This window comes from Peromyscus californicus, unplaced genomic scaffold (assembly GCF_007827085.1).
Source record: "Peromyscus californicus insignis strain IS unplaced genomic scaffold, ASM782708v3 Scaffold_10__1_contigs__length_136768540, whole genome shotgun sequence".
Taxonomy (NCBI): domain Eukaryota; kingdom Metazoa; phylum Chordata; class Mammalia; order Rodentia; family Cricetidae; genus Peromyscus; species Peromyscus californicus.
In genome coordinates this window covers 17,318,250-17,338,829 of record NW_026294391.1, presented here as the reverse complement: position 1 = coordinate 17,338,829, position 20,580 = coordinate 17,318,250, and the positions used below count along the sequence as shown (strand labels likewise).

Here is a 20,580-nt window from a genome sequence, read left to right as displayed (position 1 = left end):
AATGCAGAGTTGTGGAGCCCAGTCCCAAGGGTTACATCTACAAAACACTCCTGCTCCTGTGGTTCAGGGCTCATTGTGGTAAAGGGGATGGAAAGATTGTAAGAGCCTGAGGATCAGGGAGTTTGCTGTGAGATTGTATCTTCTAGGAGTGTCAGAAGTGATACCTATAAAATCTCATCAGCACGATTCCATAAAATGAGCTGAACAAGTACAACAAGCTAGAAATGCCAAAGTGGATAGGGAAAGCCCAGGCAGCCTCAATCCTATATGAAACACTATAGAGTACAAAAGGAATGCTGAAAGTGGGAGAAATAGTCTCCCCTGGGGACAAACACCAATTAGTTACCCAATGCCAAATTGTTAGTCCTGAAACATACATAAAAGTAACAGTATACTACTGACTTAGCAGGTTATATTTATGTATTTAGGAATATATGTTATGTAACAACAATTAATGAAAAAAAAAGGCCATGATTTTGAAAGAGAGCAAAGAGGAGTATATGGGAGAGTCTAAGGGAGGAAAGGGAAGGGGGAAATTATGCAATCATACTAAAATCTCAAAAAAAATGAATTAGTAACAAAAAAAGAGTCTATATCTCCCCAATTGATTCTGAGCAGACTCATTTGTAAACTGTAATATAATGTGTAACTTCTAAGGTGAAGTTAGGAAAGGCAAGTTCTTAGTGGATTCCTTGAATACCCATCCTTGGAAACCTACTTAAGTTGCTAATTAACAACTCTAACTACTCTGAGATCACATAGCAATGAGGAAGCTAGTCAGGTGGGGAAACCACATGAATCTTATCACAGCAGGCACTCGGCTTGGGAAACTTCTAAAGATTCAAACTCAGGTTAGCTTCAGCCTTCAAAGTTCTTCTGCCTGATGCCCCAGAAATCATGAGCTAGAGTCAAACTGTTCCCACTGTGCCCTTCCCAATTCTTGAACTACAGGACATATAAACATGATAATATGGTGGTTGTTTTAAACTAGAGTAAGAAAGTCCCTCATTGACTGTATCTGGATTTTGGAGTTTTTTTAAAGTGAGTGATAAAAGACATCTTTGGGCCGAGTGGTGGTGGCGCACACCTTTAATCCCAGAACTCGGGAGGCAGAAGCAGGCAGATCTCTGTGGGTTCAAGGCCAGCTTGGGCTACAGAGTGAGTTCTATGACAGGCTCCAAAGCTACACAGAGAAACCTTGTCTTGAAAAACCAAAAAAAAAAAGACATTTTTGGAAGGCAGTTGGAAATTTTTTGGTTATAGACTGAGTATTACAATATCTTGTAGAATTATTAACTGACAAATATTGATATAAACAGTGTTATAGAGGGAGGCATTCTTAGGAAATATTCAAATACTAATGGGCAAAATGTTGACAGTTATGTATTATTTTGACGTGCTTCAGAAAAACTATAGATAACTACATAAATATGGATAGATGGATGAAACAACTTTGACAAAATGTTAATATTACAGAATTTAGGTATTAATTAATGGGCATTTATGTATGTATGTTATTTTTCTTATCCTTGTGACCAAATATGTAAGAAGAGGTAATTTAAGGGAGAAAGTTTCTTTTGGCTTGGTTTTAAGTTCTTATTGGTTACAGTTCATATTAACAAACTGTCGTCAAAGGAATAGGGACACAGGTAGTTTCACACATTGCTGTGTGGGAGTAGAAACAATCTTTGAGATGTATTTTGGGGTGAGAACCTGGTGTGCTGCACACAGGCAGGTCTCTATGAGTTGCAAGCCAGCCAAGACTACATAGTGAGACACTGTCAAAAAACAACAAACAAAATGTATTATTAAGTGATAAAAGCAAAACACAGTATATAAAGGAATCTTCCAATAGAATAAACAAGTCAAAGAAAATAGATAAATGGTACTCATATGTAAATAATCGATCTCTGAAAACATAAGAAACTGTTATAAGTGGTTTACTCCAAATGGAGAAGTAGAAGGCTAGAGGGTAGGGTCGGAGAAAGATCTTTCAATGTTTATCCTTATACATGTTGACCACTCTATGATTCATGGAGATTCAGTCTAAATAAATTACTTCAAATATTATTACTAATTATAAAACCTGGCAATGGCATAAATGCTCCACATTAAAGGAGAAGTTAGGTATATTCATGGAGAAACAGAAATTAGGTTGATAAATAGAGAAACGGTGGCAAAAAGTCTTTGAGACAAGGTCTCACTATGTAGACCAGAATGTCTTCAGCCTCACTATGCAACCCAGGCTGACCGTAAGTCTGCAATACTTTATTTTCTGAGACAAAGTCTTACTATATAGACCTGACTGGCTTGAAATCTACTATATAGATCAGGCTGGCCTCAAACTCACAGAGATGTGCCTGCCTCTACCTCCCAATGCTGAGATTAAAGGTATATGCCAAGCAAAAATAATTTTTTGACATTTATTTATTTTGTGGAGGGGTCAGAGAACAGCTTGCGGAAGTCAATTCTCTCCTTCTACCATGTGGGCTCCAGGGATTGAACTCAGGTTGTCAAACTTGGTGGTAGGTGTTTTACATGTTTTTACATTACACCTTGCAAGCGCAAACTTGCAATCCTTTGATCCTCCTGTCTCCACTTCTCTTGGGCTGCAGGCTGCAGTACTATGACTGCCTTAAATTCTATTATCTTGAGTTTTAGAAGTCTACCGGGAAAATAAAGGCTAAGAATCTGCCTTTAAGGTGTAGAGTTGAGAGTAGAAAAAGCAGAGAGAGACACACAGAGAGAGAGAGAGAGAGAGAGAGAGAGAGAGAGAGAGAGAGAGAGAGAGACACACACACACACAGAGAGAGAGAGAGAGAGAGAGAGAGAGAGAGAGAGAGAGAGAGAGAGAGAGAGAAAACACATTGCTGTTCAACCTAATAGCCTCCATATTATTTTATTTGCTACACATACTACCTTTGATTAAAAATTTAAAAAAAGAGTATGAAGTTTTATCATACACAGTATTATTTCAAACCCCTCTCCTCCAGGGGATTAAATTCAGTCTCACATGATATGCAAGCACTCTACTACTGAGCAATAGCCTCAGCCCCTACAGTGTTACTTCAACCAGAAAAAAAAAATGAATAGAAAAAACACTAGAAGGAAATGTTAAAATGTTAACAGTGGCGGCTTCTGAATGGTAACATCCTGGATGACTATTTCTTCATAATTTCCTTTACTTTTAGTATTTTTCACATTTTTCTAGTACACAAGTTAGAATTTTTATCTTCATAGAAGAAACTAAAGGTAGCATCTATAAGGAAGAAATAGAGAAAATATGCCTGATTTTTATATCTTGCTAATTCACTCATTAAAACACATTCCAAGAATTACAGAGACCATAAGTTTAGCCATGCAAATTGTTGTAGTCACTAGGACAATAGCAAACATGACAGAGTAGAGGCTTGAAAAGTGTGTGTATATTGAGGTTTAGTCTTTCTTGCTGATGGAAATTCCATTGCTACTCTGTGAGGATAAATCCATGTATGGAAAAAGGACCTAGCAATTTTTTATGCTACGTAGTCCAAAATTGAGCTAGCTGAGATTGCAGGAACAATTTAACCAACCTACAGAAATGGTAAATATTCTTTTTTTAAAGAACTTTTTTTTTTGAAATAGTAAATATTCTTTTAGGCCATTAAGGTTTGGGTAGTTTGTTAAGCAGCAAAAGCACCATGGGCTGGGGAAGATAATTCAGTGGCTAAAGCACTTGCCACATAAGCATGAGAACTGGAGTTTGGATCCCCAAACCCATGTAAAACTGGACGTGGTAAAGGGCATCTACAACCCCAGAATGCCTACAAATGAGATGGGAGGCAGAAACAGGAGAATCCCTGAAAGCAGGGTGTATTGCAGCACTGAACAACAAGAGATCCTGCCTCAAACAAGGTGGAAGACAGGGGCCCACACCTGAGGTTGTTCCCTCATGTCCACATAAACATAACTGCATACACATATGAATAATCACACAGGAGTGAACATGCACACTCAAACACTACACGTAGAAACATACATTTTACATACTCAAATTTTAAAATGCTCCCAAATGCTTTTAGATGTAAACAGCCCAATCAGTGAGATGAAGAAAATTATTTTCTCTCTCAAAATTTCATGTTGACCTCAATGACCTACTTTCCCTCTCTTCCTTCCCCTCCTCGGAGACGACTTCTCAGTAGTTGACAATCTTGAGATTCTTGCAGAGCCCAAGAGTCAGCATACTTTTCCTCCTTGGAAACAAAATTACCATGGGGCGCTGGGATGAAGGTTACCAGAACGTTCTTAGAAGCCCTAGATGGTTTATTGAAATTTTCCTGGTTTCCTTCATCTCAAGCCATATGATTTTCTGGGATGAAGGTTACCAGAACGTTCTTAGAAGCCCTAGATGGTTTATTGAAATTTTCCTGGTTTCCTTCATCTCAAGCCATATATGATCTTCCTAGCTAGATTACATAAACTGTGTCACACAATCATTTTAGCTCTGGGACCTAACACGATACTAAATGTAACAGATGTTTGCTGACTAAGCAAATGAGTGACTGAATAAGATCTTCTTGTATCACATATCTCTTACTTCAATTAATTTTTTTCGCCTGACCACTCCTAGAGAGTTTAAGATATAGATAGTACATCACCTTTAGGACTCCATGGAGCATCATCTGAATTCTTTTTTTTCTTGGGTCGAGATTTCAAAGCAGGGTCATCATCATCAGACTCCAGGGATGGATAGACTGTAGGGAAAGGTGAAGACAAGAAAAATGAAATCTCATCCAAAAAGGCAAAGACAGAATGATCATACTTTAGTCCGTCCTACTCCTCTTCAAGTATACTCATTTACTTACTCCACGCTCAACTGCAGAAGGTCCCCAAGTATCTTACACTTTGTGCTTTGATATGAAAGTCCTTCTCTCACATCCACCTCATTCTGATTTATTTGGCCAACATCACTCAGGTGAGTTACTTGCCTCACCTTTTCCAACTTCAGCTCTAGATTTAGCGCTGTCAAAACGCTTTCTCTTGCTCTTGCAATCTGATTCAGATTCCTCCTTCTCAGCTCTCCATAGCAACCTGTGTTATACTTGCACCGGAGATGCTACATTGTACTTTGAAAATGATTATTATATCTGCTGCCTCTAATTTACAAATGAGGTAAAGGATGTAGTTTTTACTTTATATTAAAGCAGCCTCATATAATGAAAAGTAGGTATCTATTAGTTGTGAAATAATGGGGGCAATTAATAGTACATACTGAAAACACATAAAAACATTTAAGTTGAACTGAGACCAAGATTATTGGAATTACATGATCTAACTGATAAAATAGCCATATACAAGTATTCTGTCTTACAGAAACAAATACAAGTATACAGAGTATCACAAAATCCATAGGCAATTCCTCATAATCCATAGGCAAGACACTTAGGATTGCTGGGAATATGGTCTAGAAAGATCTCATTGATGAAGTAAAATTCTGATGCCACTCCCAAGCTTAGAAGATAATTTTAAGAATACGACCTCATAGGAATGCTCCTCCGACTTCTTTCCAGAGGGCTTCTCTGAAGAAAAGTAAGTTTATTTTTCAAACCTTCCTCCTTCAGCAAAGAGGTAAAAAGTCTGCCTCCTGACTATTTTCTTTCAAGAAAGGAGGATTTAACTGTTCTTAGAAAGGACTGAGTACGAATAACACAGTTCTTTCAGGAAATGCCATCAATATTACTTTGCTAGATCTGAAAGTTTTCCTACTCCAAAGAAATAAGTGTCACACAGCAGAAAAACTTGGTGCCTTAGGGTCAGAAAACTACTTTGAAATATTGGATGACACAGTAGTGGCCTAAAAACAGTTTCATAAAATCGAAATAATAGATAATACCTAACCTTGCCTTGCAAAGTTGTGTTCAAAAGTTGTACTTTAAGAGATGATGGCTTGGCAGGTAGAAATGTTGGTTGTGCAAGCCTGGTGACTTAGGTTGGGCTCCCAGAACCCACAGAAAGGTGGAAAAAATGGGCTACATAAAGTTGTCCTCTGACACCCACACATGATAATCTTTTTAATTTAATAAGAAGAAACAGGTAACGTGTAAAGTAACTTGCATAAGGAATTTCCATTCTGAGCTTCACATTTTAGTCAACAGGTAGTAAGGTATAGCTTATAAATCAAGTCTATGCATTCAAAGAAAATATATTTAAATATGCATATTATAAGGTTGAAGCCACTTCCTGATTTTAAAACATATTACTCAACAATAGTAATTAACTCAGTGTGCAACTGGCATAAAGGCAGGCATAAGAACCAATGAGAAATACTATTCTTTTGTTTTTTGGGACAAGGTCTCACTCTGCTGCCAAGGCTGGCCTCAAATATCAAATACTTCTGCCTCCTGAGTACTGGGATTACAGGTATAAAGCACCATGACCAGTTCTCACTAAGATTTTTGTGCCCGTTTTCTTTTTTATTAATACTTTTAATAATGGGTTACGGCATTTTTATGCATAGATCACTGTATACTGCACATACGACTCCACCCTCCCTTAGCTGTCTCCTCAATATCAATAAGCTCTAAAAGACTAAAATAATGCAAAGCATCTTCTCCAACTACAAAAAAAGCAAAAATTCAAAACTAGGTGGAAATTATACATACTCAAAAAGAATCAAAGAAATAATCACTTGTGTGATTTCAAAGACTTTGATATGGGCTCAGTGAGATGGCTCAGTGGGTAAAGATGTCTACCATCAAGCCTGAAGACATGAGATCAACCCCTGGGATCCCATTGTGGCAGGAGAAAATTGACTCCCATAAGTTGCCCTCTGACCTTCACACATGTGTAACACTCAAAAAATAAAAAGGAATAAAAAACTTTTTAAAGCCTTTGATATGAATTGAAACAAAAATAGAACATATGAAAACTTAAAAGATGCAGCAAAAACAATGCACAGAGAGCAATTTAAGCCAGCAAATACCTACATTTAAAACAATGAAAGATCCTAAATCAATAGCCCACCTTCATACAAAAAGAACCATTAAGTCTCCTATCTGCCCTGCAACCATCTCCATACCCACTGGCCACAGTTTACAAAAGAGCTTTACCTGGTGACTACATCCCTAGAATTCCATCCATCCCTTTGCAGAGGCCTAGTTCCAGACTGGTGATGCTGATATAACCTGGTTGGTCCTTCCCCTGTAAGCCCATCTGCCTCCTCCACTCTCATCTCTACAACCACAGGCCTAACTCAAAACTACAGCTCCAATCCTGGCTTTGCCTGGCCTCGGTCCAATCTAGAAGCTCATACATACATCAGTTTTACCTAGCCTAGTTCTGGACACATAGATCCTACACTGGTCAAATTTAAGGAAAGCTAAAATCTCACATTAGACACACAATCAAAGAAGTCCACAAGCCCAGGTCACATTAAAAAACAACAATATGAAAGACCAAAACAGTATGTGTCCCATCAAACCCACTAGTCCTATAGAAATGTTCTCTAATGAGAACGATCTAGATGAACCCCAGGGCATAGAATTAAAAGAACAATAATAACGTCATTAAGGGATTCAAGAAATTTAAAAGACACAAACACCTCATTGAACTTCAAGAGGATAACAAAACATCCTTGAGTAATGCTGACCAAAATATAAATACAAAACTGATTGAAATGATATAGCCAATTCAAGATTTAAAAACCAAATTGAGTAATGAGATAGAAATACTGGAGAGATCTCAAGCTGAAATAAAAATGGAACTGACTAACTCAATGACCTGACCCTTACTCCTTGCCCCCTCAGCCACTCTTCCTAGCCCACCTCCATTCCTTTGTGACTTCCTACCAACCCTCAAAACCACTAGAGACACCAAAGGCACCACACTTGGCTGGGAACCAGGTAGACTACCAGTAGACTACTCCTTCCCTCCTCCATTCTGTTCTTTCTCCAGTGGTAGCCCCCTTCCAGTTCATTTCCACTGTCCCCTTCAGACCTGTGGCCATCTGTGGCCAGACCAGTGTACCCTCAGTTCTGTCTCTGCCACCCTTTGTGAAGCCAGATCCCTAATTAAGAGACTTCCAGAGTCAGTCCCCATCCCATGCCTGTAAAACTTAACTCCAAATGGATCTAGGACCTAAATCACAAGTCACATTAAAGGAAAACTCATCAGAGTAACACCTGATTTCTCAATAGAAAAAGTGAAAGCCAGAAGAGCCTGGAGCAATGCACTTCAATTCCAAAAGACCACACTGCCAACCTAGACTGCTGTGCCCAGGAAACTATCTCCCATAGTTGAAGGAGAATGAAAAACATTCCATGATACAAACTAAAACAATCTTTTGCTTGTATGTTACAGTTTCTGATTATGTGTTTTTATGGGAATTGTTTTTTGTGTATAAGTGTGTGTGTGTGAGTGTGTGTGTGTGTCTGTGTGTGTGTATTTCTTGTATTTTTTCTTTTTTTCTATTCTTGTGTGTGTGTTTTTCTTTTGCTTGCGTGTTTGTTTTCTAAAGAGATAGAAAGAAAGGGAATGAAATTGGGTGGGTGGGGAAGTGGAGAGTATCTGGGAGGAGTTGGGGGAGGGGAAATCATGATCAGAATACTCTAAAATAGACTACATCTTGGGACACAAAACGAATCTTTACAAATTCAGACAGACTCCAAGTATTCTATCTTACTGTAAATAATAAAACATAAAATCAAACCAGACACATCTCTAGTAAGTATACAAATTCATGGCGATAAGGAGATAAAACAACTCATTACTGAATGACAAATGGTCAAAGAAGACATCAAGAAAGAAAAAAAAATTCTGGTACTTAATGAAAACACAGCACAATAAAACCTCTGGAGGGAAATTTATGGCTCTAACTGCCTACATTTAAAAATCAGAAAGACGATGGGGCTGAAGAAATTGCTCAACTGTTAAGAGCACCAGCTGATCTTCCAGAAGTCATTTGTTCAATTCCCAGCAACCACATGGTGACTCACAACCATCTCTACTGGTATCTGCTGCCCTCTTCTGACATAATGGTGTACATGCAGATAAAATAAATAAATTTTAAAAAATCACAAAGACCCATTTCAGCACTGTGGAGTCAGAGGCAAGCAGATCTCTCTAAGTTCCAGGCCAGTCTTATCTCCATTGCGAGCTCTAGGCCGGCCAAAGGTACACAGCAAGACCCTGTCTCAAAAACAAACTTAAATCAGAAAGAGTACAAATATATGACTTAAAGATAAAACTCAAGAATTTGGAAAAAAAACAAAGCAAATTCAAATCTAGTATATGGCAAGAAATAACAACAAAAAAATCACAGCAGAAACTAGTAAAATAGAAACAAAGAAAACAATATAAAGAACCAACAAATCTGTTTCTATAAGAAGATAAACAAAAAATTGACACTCTTGACCCAACTAAACCAAACAAAGAAATAGTGACCCAAATTAACAGAATCAGAAATGAACAGGGAACCATTTTTAACAGACACAAGGAAATTCAGAATATTATAATGGAATACTTTAAAAACCTGTAGTTCATTAACTTGAAAAAAATCTAAAAGAAATGAACAAATTTCACACAAACCAAAGTTAAACCAAGAATTGGTCAACAACCTAAACAGAACTGTAACACAGGAAACTGAAACAGTAATAAAAATCACTCTAACTACAAAAGCCCGGGTCTAGATATATTCAAAGCAGATTTCTGGCAGATTTGCTTAGAACTACAACCAATCCTTATTATTCAAAAAGTAGACACAGAAAGAGCACCTCTAAGCTCCTTCTATGAAGCCAGTATTATTCTAATACAATGCCAATAACAGGTAAAGACACAATGAGAACAGTAAAGAAAATGACAGGCCAATAATATCTCTGATGAACATAGGTTCAAACATCATCAATAAGATACTTACAAACCAATACAGGCATTGATCAAAAAGGTTATCCACCAAGACCAAGATGGCTTTATCACAGAGATGCAGGGATGGTTCAAAATAAACAAGTCAATAAATGTAATAAACTATGCAAATGGAAGCCGGGCGGTGGTGGCGCACACCTTTAATCCCAGCACTCAGGAGGCAGAGCCAGGTGGATCTCTGTGAGTTCGAGGCCAGCCTGGGCTACCAAGTGAGTTCCAGGAAAAGGCGCAAAGCTACACAGAGAAACCCTGTCTCGAAAAACCAAAAAAAAAAAAAAAAAAAAAAAAAAAATCAGGAATGAGACAGGGCTGTCTACTATTTTCAATATAATGTTAGAAACACTACCTGGAGCAATAATGCAAAGGTAGGAAATTAAAGGGTTATAAATAGTGAAAGGAGTCACTTTGCATATTTGCAGATAAGACATTATACACGAGATTCTAAAAATGTGATCAGAAAACTTTTAGAAGTGATCAACAATTTCATCAAAGTGACAGGATTAAAAATCAATTTACAAAAATCAGTGTCTATACACCAACAACAAACAAAGAGATTATGGATACATTTCCATTCACAATATCCTCAAAAGAAATCTAGAACTAAAACCTAGGAGGTGAAAGACTTCTACAATGAAAACTTTAAATCTCTTAAGAGATTAAGAATGATACCAGAAAATGGAAAGACATTCCATGCTCATGGACTGATAGAATAACCATTCTACCAAAACCTGTTTACAGATTCAATACAATCATAATCCAAGCTCCTCTCATTCTTCACAAAATAGGAAACATTATCCTAAAATCATGTGGAACCACAAACGACCCGATAGCCAAAACGAACATCAGTAAAAAGAACAAAGCTAGAGGGGTTACTCTTCCAGATTTCAAAATTGTTACAGAGCCATTGTAATAAAAACAGAATGGTACTGGCAAAAACAAACAAACAAAAAACCCCAACCAGACACGTAGACCAGTGGAACAAAATAGAAGGAAGGCATAAACATGAGTACATGTAACATTAAACAGCTGTTTAATATTTAACAAAGATGCCAAAAACATAAACTGGAGAAAAGATAGCATCTACAACAAATGATAGGGAAATCTGATGTCTACAGGTAGAAGAATTAAATTAAACCTGTATTTATCACTTTGCATAAAAACTAACTCAAAGACTGAAATGTGAAACCTGAAACACTGAAAGTGCTAGGAAAAAACATAGGCAAGATCCTACAAGATAAAGGCATAGGAATAAGACTTTCTAAATAGGACCATTTGCCTAGGAAAGCCAACAATTGACAAATGAGACCTCATAAAACTAAGAAGCTTCTGCACAGCTAAAGAAACAATTGAGTAAAGAGGAAGCCCACAGAGCAGGAGAGAAACTTTGCCAGCTACACATCTGACATTAATAACCATGATTTCATAAAACACTCAGAAAATAAGAGTAAAAAATGACCCATTCAAAAGTGGGCTATAGATCTGAACAGAGAGTTCTCAAAGGGAGAAATAAAAGTAGCTAAGAAGTCCCTTTAAAAATGTTCATCATCTACCATGATAGAGGGAGACATCATGGGGATATAGAGAAACCCAGTGCTAGGGAAGTTGCCAGGAATCCCCAAGGATGACCCCAGCTTGGACTACTAGAAATAGTGGAGAGAGTGCCTGAACTGAACTGGCTTACCCCAGTGATCAGATTGGTGAATACCCTAACTGTCATCACAGAGCTTTTCTCCAGGGACTGATGGAAGATGATGATGCAGAGATCCACAGCCAAACACCAGGCAGAGCTCCAGGAGTCCAGTCAAAGAGAGAGAAGAGGGATTCTATGAGCAAGTGCATTAAGATCATGACAGGGAAACCTGTAGAGATGACCAAATGAAACTAGTGGGAACTCATGAAAGTTGAATCAAGGCTGTGGAGCCTGCATGGGACTGGGCTAGGCCCTCTGCATGGCCAGACAGTTGTGTAGCTTGATCTGTTGGGGGGCCCCCTGGCAGTAGGATCAGAATCCATCCCTGGCGCATGAGCAGGCTTTTTGGAGCCCACTACCTATGATGGGACACCTCATGCAGACTTGAGGCAGGGGGAAGGGCTTGGACTTGCCTCTATTGGATGCGCCTCCCCATGGGAGGCCTTGCCTTCTTGTGGGGGGGATTGGGGGTGGGTTGGGAGGGGGAGGCTGGGGGAGGCGGAAGGAGGTAAGAGGGGGATCTTTGATTGGTGTGTAAAATGAATGAAAACATTTTCTTAATAAAAAAAAAACTTTAAAAAATGTTCATCATCACACCAGGCGTGGTGGTGTATGCCTTTAATCCCAGCACTCGGGAGGCAGAGGCAGGAATCTAGATCTCTGTGAGTTCGAGGCCAGCCTGGTCTACAGAGTGAGTTTCAGGATAGGCTCCAAAGCTACACAGAAAAACCCTGTCTCGAAAAAATTCATAAAAAAAAATGTTCATCATCCTTAGCAATTAGGGAAATGCAAGTCAAAATTACTTTGAGATTCATCTTAACCTAGTCAGAATACCTAAGATGAAGAAAACAACTGACAACAAATACTGGAGAAAATATGGGGAAAGGGAGCTTCTCGGTCACTGTTTATTGGTGTAATTGCAAACTTGCAGAGTCACTCTGAATATTAGTGTGGGGAATGTAACAAAGAAAAGCCCAAGCTAGACACAGTGGCACCACCTGTAAAAGTCAGAACACCCCTACACAGAGAGAAACTGTCTATGAAAAAATGAACCTGTGGCCAACCTGGTGACTTCAGTTAAATACTTAAAAAAAATTAATGCCAACTATTTTCAAACTGTTCCAAAACACAGAGTAAAGCTATTCATTCTATAAAGTGTGCAATACCTTCATCCAGAAGCCAGGAAGAGAAAAGGGTACTAAAATAGGAGAAAATCCTAGACCCAAATCTCTTGTGACTGTTGACATAAAGCATCCTTAATGAAATACTACTAAACTGAATTTAGAAGAATATTAAATGGATTATATCCCATAACTAAATGAGATCTATCTTGGGAATGCAAGAGTGGTTCAACATGAGAAAACCACACCAGTAAAAAATAAATAGGACAAAAGGAACCGATGGACATTGGTCTACATAGAAAAACAAATTCATAAAATGCAATATTATATCAAGATTACAAAATATTCTTATAGGGCTGGCAAGATTGCTCAGTGGGTGAATGTGCTTGCTGGCAAACCTGATAACCTGAGTTAAATGCCTGGGACACACATTGTGGAAGGAGAGAACCAATTCTTGCAAATTGTCCTCTGACCTCCATGGACACATCATGTTGTATATGCTCCCCACTGTGCATATAAGAATGTGTGAATAAATAAAAGTCTAGAGTCATATAAAAATTCTCCTCAGAAAAAAACAAAAACATAAAGGCATTATATAGGGCCTTTATTACAGCCACAATTAAATCACAGTCAAGTGAAAAACTGAGAAGTTTCCTCTAAGATCATGAATAAGACCGGGGTTGAGGATGTAGTTCAGTTTGATAATCTGCTTGCCTAACATTTGGTTCAATTCTCACACACACACACACACACACACACACACACACTTGGAGTGGGGAAAGTGAGAGTGAGGAGGAAGAAGTGGGAAAGGAGAGAGGAGAGGAGAGGAGAGGAAGAGAGGAGGGAGAGGAGTGGGGAGGGGAGGGGAGAGGAGGGAGGATAGCACAACAAAAATGCTAATTTTTACCACTACTAATAGAACTAGCAGTTCTATCCACAGCAACTGGGATGGGGGGAGAAGGAGGTTGTGAAGTAGTAGCAGTAGTCATAGAGGTCATGGAGGCAGATTCAAATCAGCTGTAGACAGAGACACAGGCCAACAGTATAGTTGCAGAGAATCAAGATAAAGAAGCTATAGTAGACCATGTGAGATTAGTCATGATGATGTAATTTCTTAAACTGATTCAGAGAAATTTTCATATACTGCTGTGATTTGAATGAGAAATAACCCCCATAGGTTCCTATGTTTAAATACTTGGTCCCTATCTGACGGCACTGTTTTGAAAGGTTGTGGAATCATTAGGAAACAGAGCATTGCTGGAAGAAGTGGGCTTTGAACTTTTACTGCTTGGGCCTGATTCCTGTTTATTATCTGCTTCCTGACTGAGGATGTGATGTGACAAGCTGCCTCAGGTTCCTGCTGCCTTCCCTTCTTTACTATGATGCACTGTACCCCTTTTCAAAGCATGAAGCCCAAATAAACCCTTCCTTCCTTAAACTGCTTCTCAATAAGCATCTGGTCATGTAAAAAAAAAAGTAATACAGGAAATTGGTATTGAGGAGTGGGGCTGTTTGCTGTGATACACCTGCCCATGGGTTAATAAGACTTTTTAATTTTTTAAATTTTTTTTTGTGGATAGGTGTTTGTGTCTGCATGTATGTCTGTGTATCACATGTATTCAAGATGCCAGAGACTAGAAGAGGGTGTCTAACTCCCTGGAATTGGAATTACAGTTGGTTGTGAGCCATCATGTCAGTACTGGGAAGTGAACCTACGGCCTCTGGAAGAGTAGCCAATGCTCTTAACCACAGAGCCATCTTTCCAGCCCTGTGGTTCATAGGCCTTTAGAACTGGTTTATAGGAGGAATGTAAAAGAATTTGGAGATATAGGGTAGAAAAGCCCTTAAATACTATAAGCAAAACAAAATGAAGACATTCTAATAGGATTCAGAAAACCAGAATGCCAAAAGAAATGTGGATCACGGGAGGCCTAGTTCTTGAGGTTTCAGAAGGGAACAAGATTCCTTCTGGCCTAGAGGCCATTCATATTCTAGCAATTAATCTAGCTGTATTCTGGCAGTTTCCTAAGAAATTCAATGAGGCTGAATTAAAAGGTAATAGACCCCTTTTGTGTGTGTGTGTGGAAGAAATCTCAAGATAGGATGGCATTTAGGTTAGAACAGGTCTTGGTTATTCCTTGCTCTTCTTATCCAGGTAATTTATAAAGATATGAAAAGTATGCAGGGTGATGAAGAAAGTAACTTGACTAGGTTTAAAAAGGTGGCCATGTAAGGTACAAAAGTAGGTGTAATTGTTAAAGAGATAATTAGCACTATTGAAGAGTAACCGAGTACTCTGCACTGGGATGACAGGAAATGTATCCTTTTTTTTTTTTTTTTTTTTTTTTTTTTTTTTTTTTTTAGGTTTTTCGAGACAGGGTTTCTCTGTGTAGCTTTGCGCCTTTCCTGGAACTCACTCTGTAGCCCAGGCTGGCCTCGAACTCACAGAGATCCGCCTGGCTCTGCCTCCCGAGTGCTGGGATTAAAGGCGTGCGCCACCACCGCCCGGCAGGAAATGTATCCTAATGGTAGAACTCATCCATCAAAGGCTCCAACTAGTGAACAAGTGAATTCATTTTAAGAGAGGGTAAAACTGACAATAATCCCTGGAGGGGTTCCTAGTTTAAAAGCAACTTCATAAAAAAGTGTTTTCCCAGATTCAGCCACAAAAGCATACAAAGGACACTGTATCTTTGATCTAAGATGTATCTTGAACTGGCAGCTGAACATGGCAGCATCACCCACATGATACTGGTTTTGAAGGCATAAAAGATTCAGAATTGAGGAAGTAATCAAGTTTTGCATCATGGTTCTACAGAAGTGCTGAATCCAGGCAATGTGTGGCAGGGTTGGAGTCCCTGCAAGGAGACAAGATACACCAATGTATGAAGCTATGAAAGTAAAGTTCAAGTTACTATAGAGACTCTAGGGTACTGGAGAATCCAAAACCATAAGATCTATCTGCCAAAGAAAGCTTCAGGCCAGGAGTGTAGCTGGCACAGAGGTTATGTGTGCTGCAGGGAGCAAAACTAGAGGAAGAGTGGGGCTACTCAGTCCCTTGGAACTCAGGTGATTCTATCACAAGCCCCAGATGCCCAACAGGGAAAGTTGTAGCATTTGGTGCTTGCTCTGCTGGGTTTCAGTCTTACATTGGTCTGATCATTCCTTGCTATATCCCCATTTCTCCCTTTTGGAATGGAAATGTTTACTGTATGTTCCTGTATATTGGAAGTGTGTAGCTTCCTGACTTGAATCTTACAACTTTTGAATAGTGTTAGAATTATTAAAGACTATAGGGGCTTTTGAGGTTGTAATGAATACAATTTTATATTATGAGATGGCCATGAACAAATTGGGATGGGGGCAGGGGCAGAATATTGTGGTTTGAAAGTAAAATGTTGTACTTTAGGCTCATGTGTCTGAACATTTACTTCTTAGCTGGTGGCACTGTTGTGAAATAATCTTTTTGTACACTGTGAACATGTGTCTTTGCCAAGGCACCTTCTGATTGGTTTAATAAAAAGCTGAATAGCCAATAGCTAGTCAGGATTTTCAGGGCAGAGAGGATGCTAGGAAGAAGGGCAGAGATGCAGAGAGTCGCCAGCCAGACGAAGAGGAAGCAGCATGGGAAGTTCACAATAAAGGTAATAAGGTCATGAGACAAGAAGTACATTGATAAAAGTGGGTTAAAGTTGTAAGAACTAGATAGAAACAAGCCTAAGCTATCAGCCAAGCTTTCGTAATTAAGTCTCTGTGTCATGATTTGGAGCTGGCAGGTGGGACAGAAAAAGTCCGACTACATGGCACTGTTCTGGGAGGTTGTGGAATCTTTAGTTGGAGAACCCGTACTGGAGAAGTGGGTCTTGAGGTTTTGTGGCCTGGCCCCATTTCCTATCTGTTCTATGCTTTTTGCTTACAGACAAAATATGATCAGCTATCTCACATTCTTGTTGCCATTCCTTCCCCACTATAATAGACTGTATTCTTTTTTAAACTGTAAACTAAATAGTTCATCCTTTAAGTTACATCTTGTTAAGTATTTAGTCATAGAAATAAGAAAAATAACTGATATATACATTAATGTGTTCTTTCTCTAGAGTATAAAAAACATTTTTCGTTTGAATTACAATTTGGAATGCACATAAATAAGGACAGATGAGCAAAGTCAAATAAGAGTAGGTGAGAATTTTATAAAATGAAGATGGGATAGATCAAGATTTCCAGATACACCATATAAAGGAAGAAAACAGCAGCTAGAGATGAAAATCAGGAACAAAGCTAGATGTGGTGGTACATACCTATAATTCTGACATTCAGAACTGGAGGCAAGAGGATTGTGCTGAATAGTTTTATGTTAATTTGATCCAAGCTAAAGTCATCTGAGAGGAGGGAACCTCAATCAAGGAAATGCCTCCATAAGACTGGGTTGTATGTAGGGCATTTTCTTAGTGATTGATGAGGAAAAGCCCAGTCCATAGTGGTGCCTTCCTTGGGCTGGTGGTCCTGGGTTCTATAAGAAAGCAGGCTGAGCAATCCATGGGGAGCAAGCCAGTAAGCAGCACCCTTCCATGGCCTCTGCATCTGCTCCTGCCTCCAGGTTCCTCCCCTATTTGAGTTCCTCTCCTGACTTCTTTCAGTGACGAACAGCAATGTGGAAGTAAAGCCAAATAAATCCCTTCTTCCCCAATTTGCTTTTTGGTCATGACGTTTCATCACATCAATAGAAACCCTAACTAAGACAAGGATCAAGAGTCCAGGTTGTTCTCAGCTACATAGTGAGTTCAAGGCCAGCCTCTGGTGCTATGTGAGAACCCGTCTCAAAAACAAAAACCTTAAAAGCAAAAAAAGCAAAATATACCTGAAACACATTCATTTACTCCCCCATAAGGAGCTTTATCACTAAAATATGGTACCCTAATATTTAGTTATGTCAACAAGGACTATTTCCTTGATATCTTTTTTTTGCTTTTTTTCCAAGACAGGGTTTCTCTGTGTAGCTTTGGCGCCTATCCTGGATCTCGCTCTGTAGATCAGGCTGGCCTCAAACTCACAGAGATCCACCTGTCTCTGTCTCCCGAGTGCTGGGAATAAAGGCGTGTGCCACCACTGCCTGGCTTCCTTGGTATCTTGAAAGATCAATAAGTGACAGTAATGACTCTCCTTACAGTATTATTGTTACTACAAGCACTGCTGGCAGCAGCAGAAAAGGATGAACCACAGGATGCAGTAGTACCAAATTAATAAAACCAAAATACTGAAATGATACAACAAACACCTTTGGATACATGTCTGTGGCAGATCACAAATTTCTAGGCCAAAATACACTCCCCCCCCAAAAAAGAAACCCCATGTCTTAAGGCTTTGATAGGAATGCAATAATAAAGGCCTTGTTTTAAAAATGATAGGATGTGGAGACCAAAAAGAACTGCTTCTGAGTAACAGGCACAGAGAATTGCTAATAGTCAAGCTTGCTTCATTTTACAGAGTACTAACATCTAGTATTTTTTTAGGATCCTGTATAAATTCCTTTTAAACTGACATCCTTACCTAATGATGTTACATATTCACCATTGGAAATAGAAAATTCTTGCTTGTAAGCAAAACTAATTAAACATCAGTGTAAAAATTTAAAAGGGAGAACCAAATTGGAAAGGAGAAAAAAATCCCTATATATACAAAATTCTTAAGAACCCACCATGGTTGGGGTGGGGATGAGGACATTACAGCTAATAGAATTCTACGAAGTTGAAAAATGTATGATCAACATATAAGAATTAGTTGTGTTTCTATACATTAACAATGAAAAATCCATAAAGGAAATAAAGAAAATTGCATTTATAGTAATATCAAAAATGAGAAGGAATAAATCTAACAAAGGAAGTATAAGATGTGAAAGGCTACAAAGACAAAAATAAATGGAAAGACATCCAATACTAAGATTGGATGTCTAATATTGTTAAGACAATAATATTCTCCAAAGTGATCTACATATTCAATGCAATCTCTTTCAAAACAATTTTGAAGAAGTGGAAAAGTTGGTTCTAAAATTTGAATGGAATGCAATGGACCCTTAATACCAAAAACAATTGCAAATAGAATTCAATAACATATAAAAAAGATTATCCTCTGTGATCAAGCTGGCTTTACTCCAGAGACACAGGAATGGTTCAATATACAAAATTCAACAAACATAATCCACAATGTAAGTAGACTAAAGGACAGAAACCACAGGATCATCTCATTTGATGCAGAAAAGGCCTGTGACAAAATCCAACACCCCTTCATGATAAAAGTCCTGGAGAATCTAAAGATACAGAGGATATATCTGAACAATAATAGAGGCAATATACAAGAAGTCCACAGTCAACATCAACCTAAATGGTGAGAAACTCAAAGCATTTCCACTAAAATCAGGAATAAGACATGGTTGTCCATTCTCCCGACTCCTGTTCAACAGAGTACCTGAAGTCTTAGCTACAGCAATGAGACTAGTGATGGAGATCAAGGGGATACAAATTGGAAAGGAAGAAGTCAAGATATATTTATTTTCAGATGATATGGTTCTATATGTGAAAGACCCTAAAGATGCCACCAGAAACCTCCTACAGCTGATAAATATATTCAGCAAAGTAGCAAGATATAAAATTAACACATAAAAATTGGTAGTCTTCCGGGCCGGGCGGTGGCGGCGCACGCCTTTAATCCCAGCACTCGGGAGGCAGAGCCAGGCGGATCTCTGTGAGTTCGAGGCCAGCCTGGGCTACCAAGTGAGTTCCAGGAGAGGCGCAAAGCTACACAGAGAAACCCTGTCTCGAAAAACCAAAAAAAAAAAAAAAAAAAATTGGTAGTCTTCCTATATACAAATGACAAACATACTGAGAAAGGACTCAGAGAAAGCAGTACCTTTCACAATGGCCTCAAAAAACATCTTGGAATAAATCTAACTAAAGAAATGAAATCCTGTACAATGAAAACCTTAAGACACTGAAAAGAAAAACTGTAAAGAACACCAGAAGATGGAAGTATTTCCCACATTCATGTATTGACAGAATATTGTGAAAACGACTATACTGTCAAAAAGCAAGCTACAGATTCAACACAATCCCCATCAAATTCCAATACAATTCTTCACAGAAATTGAAAAAAAATCTTAAATTTCATAAGGAAACACAAAAGTCCCAGGATAGTCAAAAAGTCCTAAATAACAGCAAAACTGCTAGAGATAGTACCACCCCAGATTTCAAATCATACTACAGAGCTGTAGTAATGAAAACAGCATGGTATTGACATAAAAAAAAACCCAGACTCATTGATCAATAGAATAGAATTTTGAACTCATGAACACATCTGAGTTTTGACAAAGAATCCAATAATACTCAGAGAAAAGACAGCTGGTCAAACTAGATAGCTACATGTAGAAGAGTGAAACTTGATCTTCATCTTTCACCCTGAACAAAAGTCAACTCCAAATGGATCCAGGACCTTAACATAAGACCTGATACCCTGACTCTGATAGAGTAGATAGTCGGGAATATGTTTGAACTCACTGGTACAGGAAAGGACTTTCTGAACAAGACCATAATAGTACAGGCATTAAGACTAAAAATTAATAAATAGGACCTCATGAAACTAAACAGTTTTTGTACAGCTAAGGATGCAAACGAATGAAGAGGCAGCCTACAGGATGGGAAAAATCTTATCAAGAGATATGTGTGGCAGTGTGAATGAGAATGTCCTGCATTTACACATATGTTTGACTATTTGGTCCCCACTTGGTAGAATTGTTGGGAAGGATTAGGAGGTGTGGCCTTGTTAGGAGAGGTGTGTCACTTGGGGTGGGCTTTGAGGTTTCAACAGATTTGTGCCATGCCC

At 38.6% G+C, this 20,580-nt stretch overlaps 1 protein-coding gene across 4 annotated transcripts in view; it reads right to left on the bottom strand.

Annotated features, from left to right (window-relative positions):
- Positions 1 to 20,580, bottom strand: part of Phf8 (PHD finger protein 8) — a 101,463-nt gene that overhangs the window by 15,648 nt on the left and 65,235 nt on the right. For all 4 annotated transcript variants that reach the window (XM_052758711.1, XM_052758621.1, XM_052758879.1 and 1 more), the window contains one exon: positions 4,638 to 4,733. In XM_052758711.1, coding sequence (XP_052614671.1) covers positions 4,638 to 4,733 — 96 coding nt within the window. The remainder of the gene's footprint in view (positions 1 to 4,637; positions 4,734 to 20,580) is intronic.